At 55.3% G+C, this 24,780-nt stretch overlaps 1 protein-coding gene across 6 annotated transcripts in view; it reads right to left on the bottom strand.

The window, feature by feature from the left end:
- Positions 1-2,448: 2,448 nt before the first annotated feature.
- KIAA1614 (KIAA1614 ortholog) overlaps positions 2,449-24,780 on the bottom strand; it is a 38,816-nt gene continuing 16,484 nt past the window's right edge. For 2 of the 6 annotated variants that reach the window (XM_059412711.1, XM_059412709.1), the window contains exons 5-10: positions 17,171-18,711; positions 15,286-15,442; positions 13,611-13,869; positions 8,530-8,657; positions 7,702-7,886; positions 2,449-3,639 (exon numbers count right to left, since the gene is read on the bottom strand). In XM_059412711.1, coding sequence (XP_059268694.1) covers positions 3,446-3,639; positions 7,702-7,886; positions 8,530-8,657; positions 13,611-13,869; positions 15,286-15,442; positions 17,171-18,711 — 2,464 coding nt within the window. In that variant the 3' untranslated portion in view covers positions 2,449-3,445. Of the gene's footprint in view, positions 3,640-3,672; positions 5,836-7,701; positions 7,887-8,529; positions 8,658-13,610; positions 13,870-15,285; positions 15,443-17,170; positions 18,712-24,780 lie in introns of those variants that run through there. The other 4 variants (XM_059412710.1, XM_059412713.1, XM_059412712.1 and 1 more) reach the window with 4 other exon arrangements.

Raw genomic sequence — 24,780 nt, 5'->3', positions numbered from 1 at the left:
CACACAGACACACAGACGCCCCCAGCCTCTGGCAAACTTCCAGCTGCAGTCACCATGCGGCTCTAAGCGAGCCTGCGCCAGGCGGGGCACTGTGCACGGAGCCCCGTCTCCCGCCCGGACCCCCGCCGAGGCCAGGAGGGACAGCGCGGGGACCAGAGACCACGGCGGAAGAGCGGCCGCGCGAGAGAGGCCGGGAGGCGGGCAAGGGCGACACCTCCCGGGCGGCCGGGTGGCAGGGAGGGCTCCCGGACGGAGCGCCGACCGCCTGCGAACTGTCGGGACCCGCAGGGCTTGGAGGTCACACGCACCTCCGAGCAGAGAAACCTGGCGGGGAGGAAGCGGAGCGGTTGACCACGCACAGTGGCCTCCTGGTCGCTCGCCAGCGACCAGGTTCTGTCCTCGCTCCCAGGGCTCCTGGCGCAGGCCGTGCCCTGCGAGATGTGCACTCGTCCCCCGCGGGCCCCTTGGCCACCGGGACAGGCGCCCAGAGGAAACGCTGTGACAGGCCACAGCGGGAGCCGGCCGGCCCAGGACGGCGCTTTCCTCCCAGGCCAGCGCACCCCGCGGCTTCGGCTTCTCCCCTTGCTCCCCACCCCCACGTCACCCTAAGGATGTTGTCATGTGTGAGGCCGAAGTTGGGGCCTCTTTCTGTTCTGCATAGTCCCAGCGTCTGCTGCCTCCTGGGGAGCGAGCTCCGGACACAGATTACCAGTCACCTGCCGGCAGCAGGAACATAAGTCAGACACAGGAAAAGACCACTCCTTTGCACGTGCTGTCTGTTTTGTGCCCTTTCCCTCATCCTCCCTGTAAGTTCCTACTCCTGTTATAAAACACTGCATAGGTGCCCTTCCTGGGTAAGCCTCCCTTCCCCACGGTGGCTGAACACCCCAGGCTGCGTCAGGGACCAGCCTCACCTGCTCAGCCGCCCACACCAGGCCTAGCGCTTGCATCTACCCTAGACGGCGGCCACTGGAGGCTGTTTTCTCATCATCCTGAACAACTGCTGTCGTAGGGCCTGGCGCCTAGTTAATGCACTTGGTTCCAAGAAGGAACATTCTGATGCTTGTGTGGGTGACAGAGGCTGACCTGGCGAGCAGCTCCCCAGGCAGAGCAGATGGGGACCGTCAGACAGGGGTCCGGAGGTGAGGAATCCAAGTGCCCTCCCACCCACAGAGTTCAGGGCCCCTGGCACTACTTTAGTCAAGAAGTGCACATCTACTTCCCACACGGTCCAGAGTGTCTACTCCTCTCTTCAAGGCTTTCCCAGAGTAGGGGTGTGTGTGGGAGGGGTAGCAGCGGGAGGAGTGGGCCTGCGTCAGAGATCCCAGGTCGGAATGTCCCGTCATTGTGCGAGGATCTCCATCTGTGTAAAGGACGAGGACACAGAGCATATCTGGCAGGTCTGTTTTTTAAGAACTGAGTAGGATGTGTTGAGAGCCTGGCCCTGTCCCCAGGAAGTAATAGAGAAGCAGCGGCTCAGGATTCCTTAGAGACCTTCCAGGGCCTCGACCCAGCTGGAGCTCCCTTCTTCCCTTTCTTCCCAGTTGGAGCCAGAAGGGCATGCTGTCTGCCATCACCGTGCAGAAAAAAGAGAAGTGCCTTTGTCCCTAGAAGCTTTAATTCAACCTGAAACTCCATGATCTCCAGGCCAGAAATTGGGGTACAGGAGCTGCCAGTGTTTCCCCATGACTGTAGTTTCTGACATGGGGCCATTTCCAAGTTTTGGGGGCCAGGTTGCTCTCTGAGCTGTCCCAGCACCCTCTTCACACCGTGCCCCTGTCTGCTGGCTCCCCTGCTCCCCTGCTGGAGCCTCCCCATTCTTCCCACACACCTGCCTCGCCCCCTCCCCCCAGGTGGCTCAGTCTCCCCATTCTATAGTGTGGAGGGGCCCTGGGAGCACGCCTCAACCCCTAGCCTCCAGGGAGCAGTAAAGAGGGGTTTTAACTGGCTCTTGCAGGTTAGGCCGGCAGCGAGATCTCTCACAGCACACTATACAGGCTTGTCCGCCTCCTCCCTCATCACCTTTCCCTCAGGCCACAAGTGCCTTTCAGTGACCTTGCCCACTGAGAGCCACTATGACACTCATTTTAGCAAAGGCTGTGTGTTTTACCAACAGCCCTGAAGCTGCCCTCTGCAATCCCTGCCCCCCACCCCCCAGTATCACCTACCCAAAGCCCCTAGCTCCATTTCGTCTTCTGCTCAGAAATGTACCTTGCCCAAGGCTCCTCTCCCAGCCGAAGGGCTGTCTCTGGAAGCTTCTGCATCTACCTTGACTGTCACCCCAACCCCAGGGGACAATGCCGGCCTTCCCCTCTGGCAAGCCCAACACAGCTCACGGCTGTGCCCACCTTCTCCCCCACTCTTCCCCCACCCCAGACCCCTATTCTAGGCCATTCAAGGTCAAGTGAGCATCCAGGCCAGAACTGAGAGACTCAGAGCAAGAGAAGCTTCAGCTTTGCTTTTTAATAATTTAAGACTGACACACAGTCTTCTACTCCCGGAGAGTCCCAACCCTTTGGGCTGAGAGCTGGGAAGCATCCAGGTGGAGAGCCCATCCCCCTGCCGGAACCCTGTCATTGCATCCCCTGCCGGCGCACCCACAGAGGCCACCAGGGAATCTGGGCAGAGCGCATGTGGCTGGGGACAGCCTGGCACCAGCTGCAGCTGGTGTCCACACTCCACCAGAGAACAGGCAGGCCCTGCTCGCCAGCGCCCGCCCTGGGCAGAGGCAGAGGGCAGGGGGCTGTGGGGGAGCGGCTGGCTGGCCAGACCTACTGGCCACAGCTGCCCTTCCTTGACCTTAATCTCTGGTTCATTTCTTCCCCCTTAACTTTATATATCACAGAAATTTCCCAGAGATTCTTAATATTCTGGCTACCAGATAAGCTCTCATGCCAGACCACATGTTCCAATTTTGGGTTTAGAATATATGGCCAATGGCTATAAGGCTATTACATTAGGACACTTCACCCATTTCTGGAAAAAGAGCAAAGTGTCAAATGGGACATGGAGAACTTGAGATTTTAAAGGCAGGTTCACGGCCAATAGGGCCAAGCACTTTCTTTGGTTCTGGAGTGTAGAGGCTGGGGGAGTCCCTGCTCGGGAGTGGGATGAGATTTGGGGGTGAGGAGACAAGTACCCCTGAGTCTCTCTCCTCCTCCTGCCAACAAAGGTACAGAAGGACACTGACACCACTCCCGGTTGGGAAGGAGAGCCATGTTTTCTGTCCCCAGTTCAGCATCAATTAACATCCTTAAACAGAACGCACCATCCCGCCCTCCCCTGAAGGTGCTCCACCCCAGCGGCCCCACCACAGCCCAGGGGCTACACACCACCATGACCTGTTTCCTGTCCCCGAAGCAGCTTCATGCAGTGCATTTCCAGCCATCCTTCCCGGGGCAGGTCAGGGCAGCCGAGGGGGTGACAGGCCAAGAGCAGCCCTGGGTCACCGAGGGAAAGGTCTCTGCCTCAGCACACGGACTGACAAGCTCTCTGCGTGGGCCAGGAGCTCCTTAATGTGAGCCAAGCCCAGCCCTGCAACCTTGGCCCCATTCACCTCGAGGATCTCATCCCCTACCCCCAGCAGCCCCGAGTACAGCTTGGCCATGCTCGCATCAGCCATCTCCTGCACGTAGAACCCTGCAAAGGAAAACAGAACAACTGAGCACATGAAATCCAAAGAGGCAGCTCTGTGGGACCCTGACCAGGTGGGCGTTGTCCCAGGCGGCGGTGGGGGGTGCAGGTGCTCATACAGCGCACTGCTCCATGCGTGTACACGTGCGTGCGCACACACACACAGACAGGTACACACCTCATTAGTCTACCTCACAACCACAACTGGCTTTCTACATAGATACAGTGTGAAATGATACCTGAGGGTAACATTTCTTTTTTCTCTTTTAAAAAGCTGCACAAATAAGGCTTTAATGAAAGAACACTTTCAGCTAATAATGCTCTAAGCTGTTATTTGTGTATACCCCAGTGTGAATGAGGTAATCTTACATTTTCCTGAGGTGAGCTTTGATTGTAGACTAGGAAGGAAACTGATGTTTAAAAGTTAAGAAAAAGACCAACTTCACGCCCGCCACTGGTTGGGATTCACAAATACCATCCAGTTGCTGCCTCCAGGTAGGTGGGGCCGTGGGAAGGTATCACTGGAGTGAGGAACGTGGCTGAGGTCAACCCAAACCTGGTTTGCTTCGTATTCCTCTTAGGACCAGCCTTGGCCTCAGTTTTCCTCAGAGTGATTCCTCTCTGGGATTTGGAAGCATCCGGGCAAAGGCCCAGGAAACATAGAAATTCCACACCCTATTTAAAAAAACCATGCTGGCTCATTTGTCCCTTATTCACACACATCTTGTCCCCCACACTGCCCCTCGGAAGGCCCTGCCTGGCCTGTGTGACCATCCCCGGGTCTCTTGGGTGCAGAGTGAGTCTAGGCAGAACCCACTTCTTCCCCTTTCCCTAGGTCCGACTCGGGGAGCCCACACCAGAGGAGCAGACTCTGTGGGGCCTTGAGGCTCGTGAGCCTGAGCTCCCCGGGACTCTCCTGGGTGCACAGTGCAGGCCAGTCCTGCTGAGGGACCCCTCTCACCTCAACTTCCTCTGAAAACCTTCCAGACTCCCCTTCAGTTAAGAGAGCGAAGAGTCTTCCGGGGAAAGCTGGGCACCAGCCCGCACCCCCTCACACACTGAGTGAACACGGGTGATCTGAGAGCACAAGGCCAGGCTGTGGACGATGTGCAGAATTCAGGGGGGTCACTCAGCGCTGCCTGAGATGACCTCGCAGCTCCCCAGCCCAGGCCGCACACTCCCCTCTACTTCTGCATCCTAGAATCCGCTTCCTTAGAAAGGGCCTGCAGGGGCCTCTCCTCTGGTGGCTCCGTCTCCGGCCTGAGGGCATTTAAAACACTTGAACCGTAGTGGGATGTCCTGCCTCTACTCTCCCCCACCTCCGCCACTGGCCCCACACGAGCTTTGTTCGGCCCAGCTTCCAGCAAGCCTTGCAGAGCCACCCTCTGAAATGGGGGTCTGGGAGCACTGAACTCTCCCTCAAGGCGCCTGAAGGTCAGTCGCTCAGAGTCCAGCCAAAGCAGCCTCTGACACAGCCTGTCCCGGGTCTGACTTGTGGAACTCTCCCAGCGCGGGGGCTTCTCAGCCAAGCAGAGCCTTGGCCGCTAGGCTGCCTCCCTCCTGATGAGGGATGCCGACCATCTCAGGGGCTCAAGGCCTTTCTCTCAACCCCCGGCCTCTCTCTGTCCCCTTCCTTCCGGAGGCTCTAACTGCTTACTTGCCCCGTCTGCATGATGGGCACAGAGAGAGGGCCGGTCAGGAGGGGGAGGGGTGGGCCTACAGAAATGGCCGCTGTAAGCAGGAGGTGCATGTGGGGAGCCATGAGAAACTCCAAAAGCATGTAGCCAGGGCTGGACATGTCGTGCCAGTCATTCTGGGGAGACCCCGGGGGAGGCTTCAGCACAGAACGTCATGACAAAAATAGGACGGAGAATGGCTGTCGTAGGTATTTATTGTTTGCTGGAAATGGCCTGTGTTAGGCACGTCTGATCTCTGTGTGGCACTCAGAAGCAGGCCAAGCCTGCTGTTCTCACGGGCTCTCCGGTGTGACAGCCAGCAAGTTAACCCCAGCACCTTGATGTTCTGGCGAGGAATGCAGACCGGCCCCAGCTCACGGCCCCCCTGAGGCCCAGCAGAAGCGACCCCTGGCTGTCAGAGGACAGTCTGTGGCCTGCAGGCACCAGCACCAGTCACGTCCCGCGTGCCTGGGGGTCTCTGAGAGATGTCCAAAGGCCAACAGCAGCAGCAGGAGCAGGGCACCACCTGGGAGGACAGGGAAGAGCTCGTACCAACCCAGGTGAGGGGTGCCCTAGGGGGTGGGCCAGGGCAGAGCCCAAGGAGCCCTGGTCACCAGAGACCCTTGCCCAGCAGACATCAACTCTGTGACCGCCTGCAATGCGGCCCAGCAGGACTCCGGGGGACGCTAAAGGGCAGAGCATCCTGCCCGGGTGTGTGTGACCTCACACGGACAGACGGGGCAGATCATGGAAGTCCCTGGCAGAGTTCTGCTTCCCAAATACAAATGCTCTTCGTGAAGAGGGAAGGGAAGAGAAGTGCCAGGCACTGTCCCAGGGCCCTCACGGGAAGCTCCTGACTCTTCCAGGCAGGTCTGAGCATATCTTCAGCTTAGAGACGAGAGAACTGAGGCTCAGAGAAGGTAAGTAACCTGCGTGGGCCACACAGCAAAGCAGAGGCTCTGGAGGACAAACCGTGCCATGTCACCTACCTCTCTGCCCCTCTGGAAGGCCTGCCGCCCCTCACTGAGGAAAGGGGAGGCGGAGTGCCTACCAGCCTGCTAGCACTTTGGGAAGACCAGCCCAGCTTCACAAATGCCATCTGCCTGTGAGGACAGACGCCGTACCCGCCCTGAGGTCCAGCGTGGGGGGAGCTCATCCTCTTCCTCCCATGCTCAGGTAAGATCCATCAGCAAACTGAGTCACACCGCCTTCAAGTCCAGCCCTTCCCACATCCCCACCGCCTCCCCAGCCCCAACCCCCACTGTCAAGTCTTTCCACCACAGGATCTTTACAAAGGGTCTCTCTGGTCCACCTTTGGCTCACTAGCATCTGTTCAAGGTCTGGCCGTGGGGCAGCGACACGGTTCCAGGCACAAATCAGAGCACGTTGGTGGGGCTCCAAGTCCCATCACCTTCCAGCTCAGTGTGGTGGGCGGGGGGGGGGGGGGGGGGGGGGGAGGGCGGGCAACGCCCTCCCAGGCTCAGCCTCTCTCCCCCTTGCTGCTCCGTGCAGATCAGCTCTGCGGGCACACAACCCGCTCCTCCCTCCCCCGGGTCTGCTCCAGCATCCTCCGCTGGGACAGGCTGCCCCACCCGCTCGCCAGCCCTTACCCCGCTTTGCCTGGATTTGTGTCTTCGAACTCTCTGCTAACTGGCACCTCATTTGGAGAATATATAAACGTGTATACTTTTTTGTAGGTACAGCTGCCTCCCTCCCTGGAACGTGGGCTTTTGAGGACAAACCGTCCTCAAAAAAACCGCTCCTGCCCTACCCTGTATCTAGAACACCTGGTCGGAGCTCAGTGCAAACTTGTTGAAACAATGAAGGATGGAACAGAGGTAAGAACTCGCTGCAGTGTGCAAACCTGGCAGCAGGCAGATTTTTTTTTTCCCGGTGACATGACTTTGACCTAGGCGATCACTCAGCAGAGCGTGGCCAGGGCAGGATCCCTGAGCACGTTGCCCTCTGGGGCCAGCGCTGCGGGAGGGGCTCAGATGCCCAGCCAGGCAGGCACGCTCCACATGCCCGGACACACTCAGCCGCAGGAGGAAGAGAGCCATTACACACATCAGCCACATCAAAGGGCTCCCGAGACCCAGCAAGCATCGTCTCCCTTGGGCGCTCCAGCAAGAAGCCTTCAAGGTTCTGGTTTCAGGAGGTCAGCACACAGTACAAGGGCAGCAAAGTCCATCTCGCCCTCCCTACCCACCCCAGCAGCCCCGCACCTGACTCTTCCCGAAGAGCCCCTAAAGGGAGAATTGCAGCTCTTTGGCTATGAGGTTGTCTGAGTCTGGAGCTCTGTGTCTCAGCCACATTCTGGAAATGCCCACAGCCAAAAGTGGTTTGCTAAGGCCCCACGGATGTGGAGCCCAGAGGAGGGGAGGGCCCATACCTGTGTCGCGGCGCCCATCCCCGGAGGCCACGCAGAAGCCAAAAGAGCCCTCTGGGGAGCGTTGTAGCTGCAGCTGGGTTGTGCCATCTGGGAACACCTCTACCACGCGGCCCACCATGCGCGTCTGGCTGGGGGTGCTCACGTCCTCCACACTGAGGGCACGCCGGGGTGAGGCCTTGGCTACTCTGCCAGGGGACCGGAGACACAGTGAGTGCAGAGAGGGCTGGGCCCTGGGGCCCAATCACTCCCCTCCTTAAAAATGACAGACACCTCTTCTCTCTGAGGCTTTGCAAAGCCCGCTGCAAACCCCAGGCCCCCTACTTCCCCTCTTCCCACCTCCTCCACACAATTTTAGATCTTTGTGGTACACAGACCTCTCTGAGAGTCTAACAAAAGCTATAATGTTATAGAACTTTTCCAGGAGGGAACAGGCCACTTGAGGTGACGCCATGGAGCCGCAGGGAAGAGCAGCTACCCCAGCGGGTCCTGTCGGGGGCGGGGGTGGGAGTCCTCTAGACAGGGACACAAGTCAGGTGCCTCTTTGGGGACCCTGTCTCTGGATCTCTAATCAGATATTCCTGGTTCAGGAAGCTCTCTGAACATTCTAATTTTAGCATGTCATCAGACAGCAGAGGGATGGAGGAATCAAACCTTCCAACTCCCCCCATTCTACCAACTCTACAACTTCTCAGAGCTCAGGTGCACAGGGCAAGTCTCTGAGGTGTGGGCTCCAAGACTCCCATGGCACCTGATGAAGGACCGAGTTAAGCTTACCCCTCTACTGATGACGCTCTGGGTCTACCCCCCATGCCACTTGCCCACTCTTACCGGCCAGCTGCACTGTGGTCCCCTGACTCCCCTACCATGTAGAGGCTGGACCGGTCTCCCTTGCCACTCAGCAGAGAATGGAGGTTCTGAAAGGAGGCAGCTTTCCGATGTTGGTGGGACGGCGACACCTGGTGGTAAGAGTCCAATATTGCAGGTAAGAAAAGACCAGGGGCCAGGGGTTGGCAGAGACCTGACCCCAACCGTGAACTCAGTCAAGGGCTTTTTATGAAAGTGGGGATACAAGCTTTTGTTACTACTTCAAAGTGCCCATCTGGAATCACCATAATTTACTCAAGCAGATAGGTCTATACAGGTGATCTGAAGGTCAATTTTAATTTTGGCCAAAAATCTTAGTGCTAGGATACTAATAATTTCATTTATAAAGAAAATCTAATTTTCTCATTAAGAAATAAGAGTGAAAGCAAATTAATTGAAGAATAATAAACATGGCTTTAGAGTTTTTGTGATTTTGCGATTCTTTAGTATCACTTTTATGATTGTTTACATTAAAAACTTTTTATCTGAGGATTTCCAGGAAAGATGGCTGAATACAACAATCCTAAGCTCACCTCATCCCATGGATACAATTAGATAACATGCATATCAGTGTAAGTAACCCATAAAACAACCAAAAGACTGGCAGAACAGACTCTCTGCACCTGAACATAGAGAAGAGTCCACACTGAAGAGGGTAGGAGGGGCAGAAACTGGGAGCTAACTGGACCTGCAGGACCATCGGAGGGAGGGAGAGACACTGGGTGCAGAGAGAGAAGAGGACCAAACCCTCATGCCAGGCATACCAGGCATGAGGAACCTGACATGGAAGATGAACCCTCATAACATCTGGCTTTGAAAACCAGAGAGGCCTGGAATGCCTGGGTGGCTCAGTCAGTTAAGCCTCTGCCTTTGTCTCAGGTTATAATCCCAGGGTCCTGGGATTCAGTCCTGCATCAGACTCCCTGCTTGGCTGGCAGTCTGCTTCTCCCTCTGCCTGCCATTCCCCTTGCTTTGTGTGCTCTCTCACTGTCTCTCTATCTGACAAATAAATAAATAAAGTCTTTTAAACAAAAAAAAGAAAAGAAAAGAAATTTTAAAAAAGACAAAGAAAACCAGAGAGGCTTCATTTCAGGAGTTCTTAAAATCAGTGGGGCTTAACACCGGAACTTTAAAAATCAGTGGCCTTGGCTCTGGGAGACCTGGAAAGATGATTGGAAACTGAATCCCTGCACTTAAAGAGATGGCACAGCAAAAAGTCCCATTGAGATACAGCAGAGAGAAGCAGCAGTATGAAAAACAACTGGGATATATGGGAGGGAGATTTGTTTACTAATAGAGCCTGTGCTGGAAGGGCAGGGATCTTTGGGAGACTTTTCTAGGAACAAAGTTGCTGGTAGGCACCATTTCCTTCCCCTGCCCCTCAGCCTAGACACATGGATAGCTCGGAGAACAAGTACAGCACCAACACTTATCACCTAACTTGCTAACAGCATGGCCCATACCCTCATTCTCTTGTGCACGTGGCCCCTCCAATATGCCCTTGGCCAGAGCCCATTCAAAGTGGTGCCACAGCCTGATAGTGCGCAAAGAAGCCCCAACAGTGATTCCTGCCCTGGAGAGAGGGAATGATAACCATGCACATCGGTCTGAGACTGTGGTCCCAGTGGCAGGCTGGGGGCAGACATCCGGTCTGACTGCAGGCCCTGCCTACCTACAAAAACTTCTCGGGGAGCAACACAGAGAAAATGTCCTGTAGTTCAACACTACTGCATCTCTGGCAAACTCCTGGTTTGAGTCAAGTCTAAGACAGCCCAACAGTGGCCCATTAACACCACAGGGACCAAACATTGCCCATAAATGGCAAAGAGAGCCACTGCAGATGACTAGACTGAGGGCACAACAGCTGGGCACGTGCAACACACACAGGGGACACCACTCAAACGCCAGGTTCTGGGGAACAGAGCACACTGCCCTATAGGGCATGGCAGGAGCTCTTGCTCATAAGGCCACTACTTTCAAGAGCAGGAGACATAGCTGATTTCCCTAACACATAGAAACAGACACAGAGTTAGACAAAATGAGAAGACAGAGGAATATGTCCCAAATGAAAGAACAGGACAAAATCAGAGCAAGAGAGCTAAATGAAACAGGGATAAGCAATGTGCCTGACAGAGAATTTAAAGTAATGGTCAGGGGCACCTGGGTGGCTCAGTTGGTTAAGCATCAGACTCTTGATTTCAGCTCAGGTCATGATCTCCAGGTTGTGAAATCAAGCCCCGTGTCAGGCTCCACTTTGGGCATGGAGCCTACTTTGGATTTCTCTCTCCCTCTCCCTCTGTCCCTCCTGCCCCCTTTCTCTCCCTCTCTGTAATAATAATAATAATATAAATAATGGTCATAAAGACGTTCACTGGACTTGAGAAAAGAGTGGAGGGCCCCAGTGAGACCCTTACCAAAGAGATAGAAAGCATAAAAAAGAACTAATCAGAGATAAAGAACTCAATAACTAAAATGAAAAATAATATACTAGATGGAATAACTTGTAGACTAGAGGAAGCAGAAAAATGGATCAGTCACCTGGAGATAGAGTATTGGACAGCAATCAAGCTGCAAAGCAGAAAGAAAAATAGCAAGAAGAAATGAAAATGACTTAGGGAACTCAGTGACATCATCAAGCATAAAAATGTTCTTGTTATAGGGATCCCAGAAGGAAAAGAGAGAGAAAAGGGGCAGAAAACTTTCTGAATCTGGGGAAGGAAACAGAGATCCAGAGCCAGGAGGCATAATGAGCCCTGAACAAAATCAACCCAAGGAAGTCCACACTAAGATATATAGTAACTAAAAAGGTAAAAACTAGTGATAAAGAGAATTTTAAAAGCAGCAAAAGAGAACAGTTACATACAAGGGAAACCCCATAAGGCCATCAGCTTATTTTTCAGCAAAAACTTTGTAGGCCATAAGGGAGGGGCATGATACATCCAAAGGAAGAAAACCTGCAGCCAAGAGTACTCTATCCAGCAAGGCTGTCATTCAGAATAGGAGAGATAAAGAGCTTCCAAGCCAAAAGTTAAAGGACTTCATGACCACTAAGCCATCCATACAAGAAATATTGAAGGGAACTTTTTGAGTGGAAAGGAAAGACCAGAAACAGGAATAAGAAAATTATGAAGCCCAAAGGCAGTAAAGTCAAGTACATCTATAAAAATTAAAAATGAGTCAAAGGATTCACAAAGTAAAAAAAAAAAAAAAAAAAAAAAAAAAAAAAAGGTAAAGTAAGACACCATATACTTAAAATGTGGAGTGGGGAGGTGGGGAGGAGAGAAGTAAAGAATGGGTTTGGTCTGAAGTGACCATCAACTTAATGTAGACTGTTATATGCAGAAGATGTAATTGATAAACTCAACACTAACCACAAATCACGAGCCAGTCATAGATAATGCAAAAAAAAAAAAAAAAACCAACAAAGAGAAAGGAATCCAAGTGTATCACTAAAGAAAGCCAACGAACTGTGAGAGAAAAGAGCAAGAGAGGAAAGGAACAGAAAAGAACTACAAAAACAACCATAAAACAAGTAACACGATGGCAATAAGTACATGTGTATCAATAATTACTTTGACTATAAATGGACTAAATGCTCCAATCAAAAGACACAAGCTTCTGGGATGGAGAAAAAAGCAAGACCTGCTGCCTATAAGAGATTCATGTCAGACCTAAGGACACATGCAGGTTGAAAGTGAGAGGATGGAGAAACATTTGTTATGTAAAAAGATATGAAAAGAAAGCCGGGGTAGCCATACCTATACTGGACAAAATATACTTTAAAACAAAGACTGTAACAAGAGACAAAGATATAATCATTAAGGGGACAATCCAATAAGAAGATACAGCAATTGTCAGTGTTTTCACATCAAGCCACCACACCACTGCATCTGTGAGTGTCTGGGCTCCAGCTTGGTTTATGTGTGCATCCGCTAGCCAGGGGTGTCCTGGGGTTTCAGAAAAGCCAGAGGGAGGTTATTCTGGGGTCTGAGAGTGTTAAAAAAATTTCCATATTAATTAACAGTGACTGCTTCTTCAATTTATACCATTTTGGCTTGTGGACATTTTCGTAGGAACTCTCTAATTTTGGACATGAGGGGAACCTGTATCAGGAATATAAAGATCAAGGGGTATTTCCTCAAAGAATTCACACTCCAGTGAGGGGAGGCAGACAAAAACCCATTAAAATACTACATGGCAAGTTCCCTGAAAGAGAGAAGCACAGGATAGGATGGGAACATAGAGCAGAGCCCTCACCCCCCACCCCCTCCCAGCTCAGCCCAAGAAAGGATTGGAAGCCCCTTCACGGAGGAGGCAATTTCTGAAAAGTTGCCAGATGAACACAGACATTAGCAGGGAGAGAAGGTGTGAGAAACATTTCAAGTGAAGGTTCAAAGTCAGACAGTGTGTGGCCTAATGACAGAACAGCAAGGTCAAGGATATCAGAGAGGACGTTAGGAGGCGAGTGATGAGAGATGAAAGCAGATCACAGAAGCCCTCTGGCCATGTCAGGTGATCTGAACTCTACCCCGCCGGTGTTAAGGGGCCAATGGCGGATGTTCGGCAAGGGGGTAGATAACTAGATCTGTGTATCAGAAGGACCACTGTGGAAACCAGGTGGAGAAAGACTCCACAGGGATGCCAGTGGGGAGGCTCTCGCGCTAGTCTGGGTGTGAGGTGAGCTGGGCAGACTAACAGAGTCACTGCGGTCATGAAGAAGGTTCCAGAATGATCAGGCAGTAGACTCTAGGACTTGGCAGAGGTGGCAGAGTTGAGGGAGAGACAAAGGGAGGAAGAGAAGCTTAGGATGAACCTATCTGTGGAAGAGAAGCTTAGGATGAGCCCATCTGTGGAAGAACGGAATCGCGGGGTGCTGTCTACCCCTGCGGGGAGCTGGGTCTCGTGGATCAAGTGTGTGGAGGCCAGTAGCTTCCCTTTCTCCACCTGGGCTCTTCTGGGGGCATCCTCAGCCCTTCCCATCATGTCACCTTCCATTCCAGTGGCACCGATGCCACTCAGCCCTTGGCTGGACCCTTCAGACTCACCAGATGCAGGGACTGTAAGGACGGGGCCTTCTTCACTCTGGGGGTGCTGGTGTGGGGCGCCGGGCCCGGCGCAGGGGGCTGAAGCTGCTCCACACTATGGCTGCGGGCCTTGCCCAGCTTGGGCCTGGCGCCGTGGCCGAGGACCTGGAAGAGCTTTTTCAGCCCCAGGGTGGAGGCCAGGCTGGTGCTGCTTTTCTTGCTCCTGTCAGAAGGGGCGGCAGAGCGCGGCCCAGGTCGCGCGCTCACCCCCGGGGATGCTCTGCAATGCAAGGTTGGACGTGAAGCGGGCGGCAGGTGGCTGGGGGGAGGGCGGACCGTCCCTTGGGGTCCTGCGGGCCCCAGGATGGACAGCCTTGTGGACAACGTGACAGGTGGCTACAGAAAGCCTGAGAGGACATCCGCAGGATGCTCTGCTTGGGCAGCTTTTCCAGACAAGAGCTCAGGCAAGACCCTGCGCCTCACCCCCAGCTACGGGCTCACCCACCCATTCATTCCATCCATTCATTCAGCATTTCTTCAGAGCCTCTCTGCTTTCTAGAAACAACAGGGGTATGTGACACGGCACAGACAAAGTCCTTACTCTCAGACTAGTAAATGAAGGAGAAAAACCCACAGCAAGTATCGAGAAATGCCAAGCCGAGAGAGAGGGTGGCCAACTCTTTCTGAGAAGATGGCATCGGGCTGGGAGCCGAACGGTAAGGAGGAGCCGTCCTGCCGAGGCCGCAGGCGAGAACCCGGGGCAGGGGGAGGCCACAGCTCCCAGGCAGGAAGAGGCCCCATGTAGGCCACTAGCACCGGGTCGGAGCCCGCAAGGCAGGCAGGTGGGCTGGATTCCACCAAGCACGGAAGCCAAGGTAAGGGGCAGAGAAAAAACCCTGGGGGTTTTCAGCAGGAAAAATGACATTATTTAATGGCTGCTGTGCCGAGAAGGAATGTAGGAGCGACCGTGAAGGCAAGAGCCACTGGAGCTGCTGGAGCTGTCAGAAAGAAGTCATGCAGCCCAGACCGGGAGAAAGCAGCTGGAGGGCCATGCCAGGGGCTCAGAGAGGCCAGCAGGAGGCGAGTGGGAGCGAGCACTGTGTGGATGGGGAGTTTGCCAGAAGAAGGCCTGGGGAAGCGGTTCAGTCAGGGGCCTCTCGGCCTCGTGGAGAAGTCGGGGGAAAGCGAGTGTAGGGGCTGGGGTTCTGGAGAGCACAAGGCGCCAGAGATGGGGCCCTGACTCTCCGTGTCACCAGGAATGTGGTGTAGTGCAGGAAAGAACGTCATGGCCACAGCACTGGCTCACTGAGACTGAGGACTCGGGGCGAGGACTCAGCCCCTCCGCGTGGAAGGAGAGAATGAACAGAAAGGTGAATGCCAGGCTTGTTTCCCAGCCCTGAGTCAGAAACGAGTGGCTCTCTGGCCACCCTGCCTGGGGAGCACCCCGAGGGTCGGGACTGTCTGTTCAAGTGTGCCGACCACAGTACCAGGAGCTTGAGGCCTAGGGTAGGAGCAAGCGTGTGCAACACACTCAGAGTGGCGGGGAGAGGAGTCTTACGGTGCCATGCCCAGAAGAAGTCTAGGAAGCCTCTAAGGATTTCGGAGTAGTGAGGCCAGTCATGCCACGGAGCGGGGGTCTCTTTCTCCACCCAGCCCCCCACGTCCCACAGTCAAGGCCCTTGCTCCCGTCACTCACCGGGATGGCACCTGCCCTCCAGGACTCATCTCTGGCCTCTGCAGACCTCCCTCTGGCTCCTGGCTGGACTCTGGCTCCTCCGAGGCCAGGGAGAGGGTGATGCTCACGGAGCTGACCGTGCCAGCAGCTGCGGGGTCGGGAAAGCCCTGCACTCCTCCTGCAACGACCACAGCCCTCCCGTGTCGCTGAGCCGTCCCCGCAGGTCACGGTCATGGGAGGGGACATGCCCAACAAGAGAGGCGGGAGCCCCAGGAGAGAAGCAGAGGCAGTGGAGAGCCCCCCACACAGCAGGACAGGAATGAGGGGCTGTTTACTGCTATGGTAGCCCACCCCCAGCACCGCAACTGGCACACAGCTGGTGATGAATAAATGTGAGAAGTCATGCCCTTCCTATAACAAGAGACATGGTTGGGAATGGGGAACTTCTGCATTCCTGGGACGCAAACCACAGTCTTGTTGGCTAGGAGGTCTAACAGCTGTAATGACAGGCACCTTTCTGGAGCATGTCTGAGGTGCTCGGCAATGAATTAAACCCTCTACAGAGATGACGTCATGGGTTCCCAGGAGACAGGCTCTCCTAGGACCCCAGGTTACAGAGGAAGAGCCTGGAGCATGGAGGGCTAGCGTGGCCTGGCCAAGACCTCCTGGCTAATGAGAGGAGGAGTCCGAGCTGGAGAAGGCCAAGCTTTCCAGAAAGGCCAGCGGCTGTAGGACAAGAGCCTCTCAGGAAGTGGCTGGGGGCAGCCAGCAACTGGCCTAGAGCCCGCCCCACCAAAGAAACCAGACCTTAGAAGGGGGTGGGCAACAGGCAGCTCAGGGGAGTGCCTGCCTTCTACAGGCTCCCGTCAGCAGGGGAAGGAGAGGGAAAATGTCTGTGTCCCCATGTGCAGCAGAGGTGGTGGCGAGCACCCCCGGGGGAGGGCACTTGGCCGTCACATCTTCAGTAATGTCAGCCCGGTCTACCAGCTCTCTGTCCTCTTCCACTGTGTTTCCAGGCCCTGGATCCCTCCCAAGCCACCCCAACCCCAGGGCTGTCACAGTTCTGGACATGCGAAGGCAAGGCTGTGGGGGGCAGATCTGTTATCTCTGCCTAAGAGTGAAACGGCCGAGTTGCTCCCCTCAGATCACAGCACCAGGGATCAGAACCCATGACCAGTGATGCCCAGGATTGGTCCACAATATGAGGACATCTTCCAAGGGCGGTGGTGATGTCCCTCACCCCTTTGTAGCCCTTCCTGCTGAAACCCAGGATCCTGTCCAGGAGGGCTGCGGGTCTGGGAGGGCTTTGCCTACTGACCGCTGTGTGACTAGACGGCATGTCTGCCTGGCCACAGAAGGTCTCGAGGGCAGGACTCCTGCTGAATTCGTTCACTTATGTACTCCCCACAGTGCCTGCTACGATGCCTGGCATGTAACAGGTGCTCCATCAGTGCTGAACGAATGAATGAGGGAATGAATGAAATGAAGATGTTGAAGGAAAGCGCCTCAACCATGCGATTGTAGGCACCGACTGCTCTAAGCAAACAGTAAACCTAGAGCTGTTCCATCATTCCTGCTCTGTTAGTAGTAAAACTCCCTTAAAGTCCAGGCCTCCAGGAGCCAGAGTTTGCTGCTTCTGTACACACCTCAGGGTCCCCCGCAGTCGGAGGGAATCACCCCCGCCTCCCTGACTTCTGCCTCCCCCTACCCACCCAGGAGGTGGCTAATTTGTGTCCAGGCTGATGTCGAGTCTTATAGCCAACCCACAGACCCCGCACGTTCTGGAAACACCTGCCACTGCTCTGAAGGGCTCCAAGAGGCTGCCGGGAGTATGCACAGCTATGCCACCGAGTCAGATGTAAGGTAAGGAAGGGCTCAGAGCACCTGGCCTGGGGTCTCTGCTTACCGTGGCTGCTGCTGTTCTCTGGGGGCAGCTCCTGGCTGCAGGGGCCCTCCTCTACCTTGCCCTCGAGGCCAGCCCCTCCAGGGGACTCCTGCAGCCTCAGAGGCGTGCTGTTGTTGCAGTTGTTGGTGGACAGGGCCAGCAGAGGATGCCTGACTGGAGGGCTGCAGGGCTGGGTCTGGGCAGGGGAGAGCTCACAGGTCCTGGGAACTCCACTTCTCGGAGGAGGCAGAGGCGGGTCCACAGGCTCTCTCTGCCTGCGGGGCCTAGCCAGGGCTGCCTTCCTGCGAGACACAGGTGAAGTGGTTTTCCTTGAAGATGGAGGGGTTGGTACCCAGCCTTCGGTGGAGAAGGAAGTTGGCTTCTGGGCCTGGTGCAGGGCAGAGGGCTCTGCGGGACTCTGTTGCAGGGAGGAAGCAGAGACGGTCTGGAGAGACTCATGGCTTCCTCCATCCAGGGCTTGTCTGCCTGGCACCGAGGACCCCAGCTTCGTGGAAGGGGTCAGGAGATAGGCTGTCCTGCTCAGAGCCCGGGAATCCACAGCGTGGACCCAGTGGTTTCCCAGCCCTGGTCCAGGCAGCTGCTGGGAGCCCAGAGAAGCTTTTTTGGATTCCAGGGTAGGCGGCTTGGCGCAAGCATCTTCTCTGGGAAACCGAGTCCCCTCGGGCAGGTGTCCTCTGCCTTCTGTCACCTCCGCGACGCCCTCCATGTGCTCAACCACCGGCAGGTAGTGAGGGGCCTGAGGGCTCCCTGGCAGCTCCGATCCGACCTTCCGGAACCACCTGGGGCCTCCTCGGGGCCTGGAGCTCCGCGGACGGGGGCTGTTGCTGCGGGCCGGGCCCCGAGCCCTGCTGGGCTGCGAGGTCCCAGCCTCCTCGCTGTCGGTCCTGCAGCTGTCGGAGGTGTCCGTGCTGTCCAGCGCCGAGTCCGCCTCCCCGGGACACACCACGTCTCCGATGTGCGTTTCCCGGATCCACTCGGTGTGGCCCCCCGGTTCGGCAGGGAGGGGCCTGAAGGGGGGGCTCGGGCCCCGAGCGCTGAGGGGCTCCGCCCGCACCCCCGGCCCGCCACCCGCCCCCTCGCGCTCCCGGAGGGCCCTGGGGTCCGCGCCGGGGCGCCTGTCGTCGAGGCAGCTGCCGCAGGCCTGGCACTTCCTGTCGCTGCCCCGCGCGGGCGGCACAGGGAAGCCCCTCTGCTCCAGCCGCCCCACGAGCCGGCAGAGCGCGCCCTCGCCGGCGTCGGTGCGCGCGAAGCCCCCGCGGACGTAGTGGGCGAGCTCGGGCTTGGAGCGCAGCGGGCCCTGCGCCGCCGAGTGCCCCGCGCCACCCCGCGCTGGGCGCTGCCGCAGCCGCTCCAGGTAGCGGGACTCGGCGTCGCGGGCTGACTCGTCCTCGAAGCGCACGCGGGACGGGGAGGCGCCCCGCTTCGGCCACTGCCCGCTGCTGGACTCCCCGCTGGAGGAGTCGCTCGTGTTCCCGTTCTGCGGCGTGTCTCTGCAGGCAAAGGGCATCCTCGCGTCCGGGGCTGGGCTTCTCCGGCCGTCTCTGGTGGGGAGACAGGGGGAGACAGGTCACAGGCAGGAGACCCGGAGGAAGGTACCCCGGGGGACAGCTCTGTGATAACCGCAATTCCAAAGTTACCCCACGTGGGTTCCGAGTAACTTCCAAGCCCATCCCGATTCTGAGACCCAGCACTGCGCAAAATCGATAGGCGCTTCTTTACTTTTGGCTTTCCTTCTGTAGCCTGGCACAGCCTGATTCAAGATGAAACGTTATATAGGAACAGGGGATGTACAGAAGGATGACAGCAAAATCCTCGTAGTGGGGTGTGCGTGCGTGTGTGCGCGTGCGTGTGTGCATGCACTTAGGAGGCGAGCCTGTCATTCATGGGCATTGGGTAGGGATGAACTCTCCCAGTGCTGTATTTGCGATAAAGGTTTAATGGGAAAGTGAATTTTAAGTCTCCACAGAGCATGTGGTGACCTGAAGTCAGGGTTTCTAAGCATTCTTGCTCCCACGGATGCCCATTCAGGGTTCCTAACCATCTTGCTCAGACAAAATTTGGACAGAATGCTACCAATGTTTCTCCTTGGGCTCTGCATCGTCTGTTCCAGCACCCACCTACCTGCCCTCCTCAGCCCCTTCCCCACACTCTGAAAAGCTGTGAGGACAGGATTGTGCTAGGAAGAGTCATCCTGTCACTGGCCTTTGCTCCGGGAGACACTGTGCTGGTGGTCAAGTCCTGCTCCGCTCAAGAAAACAGTACATAAATCTCACACCAGGGCCCCCCGGAGCCAGGAACTTGAGTTTCCAGGCATTTTCTATCAAAGGCTGCCTAAGGAAAGACTAAATGTCCCCCTCCTTTCCCCTGCAGTGGCGTCCCTGTCAATGCACTGCTCAGTGTTTGACATTCACACCATCTTTCTCATTTATCACTTCTCTATCACTCCCACTGGACTCCTGCCTTTTACCCAGACTCCTTGCCTCCTGTCTGCTGGTCCTTCTGGAGCACAGCCTTGTCACACTGTCCCCCAAGGGGGTACAAGATTCAGCTCCCAGTCTTTGTGGTAAAAACACCATGCCTCCACCTTCTGCAATGTTTTCCTCCCCAGCTCTGCCCCCCCACCAACCACTCTAAAGGGCCCCCCAGGCTTCCTACCTCATCCCCCTCATGCAGCCTGCTTGCCCTATTTCCTGGGTATTTTTTTTGGGGGGGGGTGGGGTCTTTTTTCTTAACCTGCCTGCATCAGAATCCTATCTGTTACATGTTACCTGCTGCATTGACATCCCACGTGTGATGGTTACTTTTGTGCATCTACTTGATGGGTACCATGGTGCCCAGCTACTTGGTAAAACGGTCTTCTGGATGTTTTTGTGGAGACATTTTTTGGGTAAGGTTAAATTTAGGTGGGCAGACTTTGAATAAGGTTGACTACCATCCACGATGTGGCTGACCTCATTCAACCCACTGGAGGCCTGAACAGCACAGATACGGATCTTTCTGGAGCAAGAAGGAATTCTGCCTTTAGATTGGAGTTGCTACTCTGCCCTGAGTCTGAAGCCTGCCAGCCTACCCTGCAGATTTTGGACTTATCATGCCTCTATGATCACATGAGTCAATTTCTTAAAATAAGTCTCAGTCCCTCTCTCTCTCTATACACACACACACACACACACTCTCTCTCTCTCACAATCACATACATGCGTGTACACACACACACACACACACACACCCCTGTTGGTTTTTCCTCTGAAGAAACCTAACGCACCGTGATTGTATCTCCTCCTCTGAACACCTGCACCACCGGCCCCACTCATGTGTCATCACAGACTCCCAAGATGTTAGTGCTGGAAGGCTCTTCCGTGACCACATGGTCCGACCTCATTCCTAGAAAGGAGAGGCCACACAGGACCAGCTCCCAGGCTGACGGGCACCTGAGCGGCTGCAAAGGCAAGCCGTGGGTATGTTTTCTCCCTCAGACAGGGCCACAAAAATAGAACTAGACCCTGACTGAGCTGGTGGTCTAGTCCTGCCTGGAGACAGGAGCCTGCATTTTGGAGACCTGCTACCTCTTTCCAATTGCTTAGAAATCTGCCCACATATGCAATCATCTATACTGGTGTAGTCCATGTGTTATGTTACTGTTTTTAGTCCTCAAAGTGTCTCCGAAGCCTTCCCTAATGTTACCTTCCTCTGGCCCCCCCTTCCCCCACCTCCCCCAACAGAGAAGTAGACTCTTCTCCAGTAGCATTGTGTACAGAGCACAACTGGCTCAAGCTGCCTAGAGACGCCAGCAACTTATTATAATGAAATGTCTGTGGGCGATTAGTGGATTTACTAATCCTTCCCCGAACTCGATGCTCCAGTGACTCTGGAAGAAGGATGCCAGTGCTTTCCAAAAGGCTGCCTTAACGTGAGTTTCTCCTTCACCAAGCTTACGGCTACCCAACAGAAGGACAACTCCGATACACAATTAAAAGGAAAGGAGTTCAGACAGCAGCAGGAAGAAACCATACATGCTTAATGGTTACTGTTAAAGCAGGCCAGCCAGTGGGGACAGCGGCCCGGACACAGACACAGCATCCACTGGACTGGGCAGGCTGTCCGTCCCGGCTGTCCTTTCTGTCTGAATAAATGGCATTGCCTCTGTGGCTCACGTGCACGTGACTGGTGCCCTGGGGGTATCACTGGCCAGCCCTATCTACTCCTGCCTCTGTGTCTTGACAGCAAAGCCACTGGCTGACCTCCCAGTCCTGATGGGTTGGAATGGTCTGGATGGCTGAGGGTGTCCAATACGGTGTATAAAGGCTACCATCATTGCGAATCAGGGGTGGGCTGTGAGGTCAGAGAGACATTGCTCAAGACTGAGTCTCTGCAAAGCTCCACGGGAGCCAGCTACGGCTGGGAGCTTAGGGCCCTCCCTCACCCGGGCCTCGTCAGGCAGAGTACAGGCTCAAACCTTGGAGCCTAGGCCTCCGATCCCTCAAGCCTGCTGGTCACCTAACTGGGAATGCTGAGCGGGCAGAGGAAAGTGACAGCCAGGGTCCTGCCTGCCACACTAAGGGGGGTGGGGGGCGAACACTTCCTAAATCATGCAGCTTCAAGTGCCACAGGGCAAGCACAGGGGCCTCCCTGGAGGCGGCGACTAGGTGTTGGCTAAATATTTCCCTGCCCGGGGATGCACTGGGTCTTGGGGGCCTGCACACTGGCTGCTAATCCTGACTCCAGTATCTTCTTTCAATGAGCACTGCTCCAGGAGGAAATTTTTTTTTTTTTTAAACTACTGTCAAGCACGTGGGTCTGCCTGCTTTGAGGCCTGAGTGGAACCTGTGCTTAAAAGCTCTGCTTGGAGGAATTCTGCAGAGCTATCAGTCCTTCTGTTGTCTGGAGCTCACACTCAGCCGGGCCCTATCTACCCACTGTGCACAGCAGTCGCAACGCCTACGGGCCACGATACTTCCAGGGACCCATGAAAATGTTTCAATTTCTTTTCAAATCAGAAGAAAACAGTCTTTAAAGTCTAAGAAAACATTCTAATATGGGATACCTTTAAATCAGCATGGTCGTAAACTGTAACTTTTAACTTTTATTATGGAGGAAGGCAGACAAGGCCAGAATGCCTTTGGACCCCCAAAAGTCATAATGTGGGTCTGCTTTCAGAGAGGGGTTCGCAGCTGAGATGTGAAGTTCTTCGCTAGGATCGCCCCCTGGGTGGTTCAGGGTCTCCCTGCCTGTCTCCGCATGGCCAGGGAGGTTCCTGGGATCCCTGAGCTGGGGACCGTTCTCTGTTGGTGCCTGTGAATCCCCTGGAGCCCCGAGCGCTGGCCCTTGAAGACCCCACCTTGCACCTGTGTCTCTTCCACTGCTCAGGCTCTGAGGGGTCGCTGTCCATGTGGGGGTTTCTGGGTCAGCTCTCCAGAGCCCTCTTGCCGGGAAGGGAAGGCTCTGGCCAGAGAATCCACATCCCATCCCCATCCCCCTGGAACAAGAGGCGAGCAGAAGCCCTTTCTGGAGGCTCACTTCCTATAACTGTGCGTTTCCAACCACATGATCCATGCAACCCACACATGCTCCAGAGTCTTAACAGAGCCACGACCTGACACAGGACAAGAGCTCTCGTGGTGCACCCGCCTCCCGGACCCTGCATCTTTCTGGCATGTTCTGCCCTCCTGGTATTAGGAATAGCAACCTCAGTGTGCCTGTGCTCCAAATGGCAAAAGTCTGTGTTTCCAGGAGCTACTGGGTTTCTACACTGATTTGCTTCCAGAAAAGGCAGCTACTGCCACCTCTTCACCTGCGGGAAAAGCCTGTCTGTTTGGGCCTGCCCCAGCCACCTCCAGCCAGACCTAGGACAGAGAAGGCTTTCTGGAGACTGCCCCCTCTCTCCCATCCATCTTTCACTGAACTGCTCTTTGGAAGGAGGGATGCCTCTGGGCCGAGGGCGGGGGAGGGTACGGGGGTGCTGGTGCATCTGACTCAGGCCTGGGGCCTGTGTGGCATCTCCATGTGAACTCAGCATGGCTCTCCAGGGTGATCTGACAAGCATAACCTTTAGAAGCATCTGCAGCGAGCCATCTGGCGTTGATTTTTCAGCTACCCCCTCTGAGGATTCACCAGTGCTGCCAAGTCGAAGTAATTCTTTTCTGGACACGGCAGCTGTTAAAGTGGGTCACCTTGCATTTCCATAGCATTTCGATAGCCAGGGGACAGCCTGACGTAAGGGAACGTACTTTAAGGTCAGTGACTGGGATTGTTATGAGCTGCTTGGGGGATCTGGGGAACAGAAGGTGTCCAACAGGACCGCCATACAGTCATGTCTGCTTTGCAAATCATCCTCTTGACTGTTTTGTGGCTACAAAACCCAGCCCAAGGATCTATAGAAAGTGGAACGGAGGGCTCTGTGAAACTCTATGGCTCTGGGTGCCACATACATGCAGAGGAGAAGAGTTTGGATGCTCCCAAGAAGCCATGCCCATTCCCAGCTAGTGTCCTCCAAGCACACTGAGACAAGGCACAGACGCAGAAATGAAAGGGGAGCTTGCTTGCCGGGTTAGGATCTCTGGAGCCCCTCCTAGGTGTCACCGTGACACTGAACCCAGAGGCAGGCCTCAGCCCTCTGCACATGCTGGAGTCACCTCAGCGGAGCCATGACCTTCCATGAGCGGGCTCAGCGCTCCCCATCAGAGAGCATATGGTCCAGTTCCACTGAGAATCCCCGCTCCCGCTAGTACCACGTGATGGAAACCAGCACAGCCAGCGTACCCATCACAGGCTTTGTCAACAGTGCAGACGTCCTGCTTTGGGGCTGGCCCGGTGTGGCACGGGCTGGCAGCTCCGGGTCAGGCCCACCCAGATGCACTGGCTCGGGTGTGTGAACTCCATGTGTCAACGGTTCCTGGAGGGGCATAGCACACAGAACGGCGCGATGACAGGATCAAGGTCACCCAAGGAGTGGTCACCTAGGTGAAGTGATGGTCTGAATGTCCTTGAACTTGTTCATGTCCAGTTGGCTCACCCCCACCCACGACCCTAACATCGTGAAAGCAGGGTAATGTCCAATTAGGCCATTCTGACCTCTCTCCTCCTCTACGGATCTCGTATCCAACTGCCCGATAGGCAAGTCCAGGGCGAGGTTCACGGGCAGCCCCCTCCAAAGCCTGACCCTGCACCTAGACTTCACCCCCAGGCTGAGGCACCACCAAACCTCCAGATACCCAGTCAGACCCTGGGCTTCACCCGGGATGCTTCCCTGCCTCACACTTCCCATGTCCAGTTAACTCACGGGCTACGGGTCACTAACCCACACAGTCCCCACTCTGCACGGGGCTCAGTTCTAAACACCTGACACGTGGGACTTCATGTAACCCTCACAACAACCCCGTAGGATGGGCGTTGTAACAATTCCCACTGTGCAGATGACAAAACTGAGGCACGGAGGCTTCCCTAATGGCATACAGCCGGTATGAACCCACTGGTCTGGTTCCAGAGTCTCAACATGTCTCCCTTCTCTGCTGCCTCAGTAAACCTGCCTGCTTCTGGCTCTTGGCAATGCCTTGTCTCTGCAGCCTCCTCCCAGTCCCATCTCACCAGGACCACAGCACAGCGCGCTCACT

The sequence above is a fragment of the Mustela nigripes genome, chromosome 10 (genome assembly GCF_022355385.1).
Source record: "Mustela nigripes isolate SB6536 chromosome 10, MUSNIG.SB6536, whole genome shotgun sequence".
In the NCBI taxonomy this organism is placed as follows: Eukaryota; Metazoa; Chordata; class Mammalia; order Carnivora; family Mustelidae; genus Mustela; species Mustela nigripes.
This window is presented reverse-complemented; position numbering and strand designations above follow the sequence as displayed.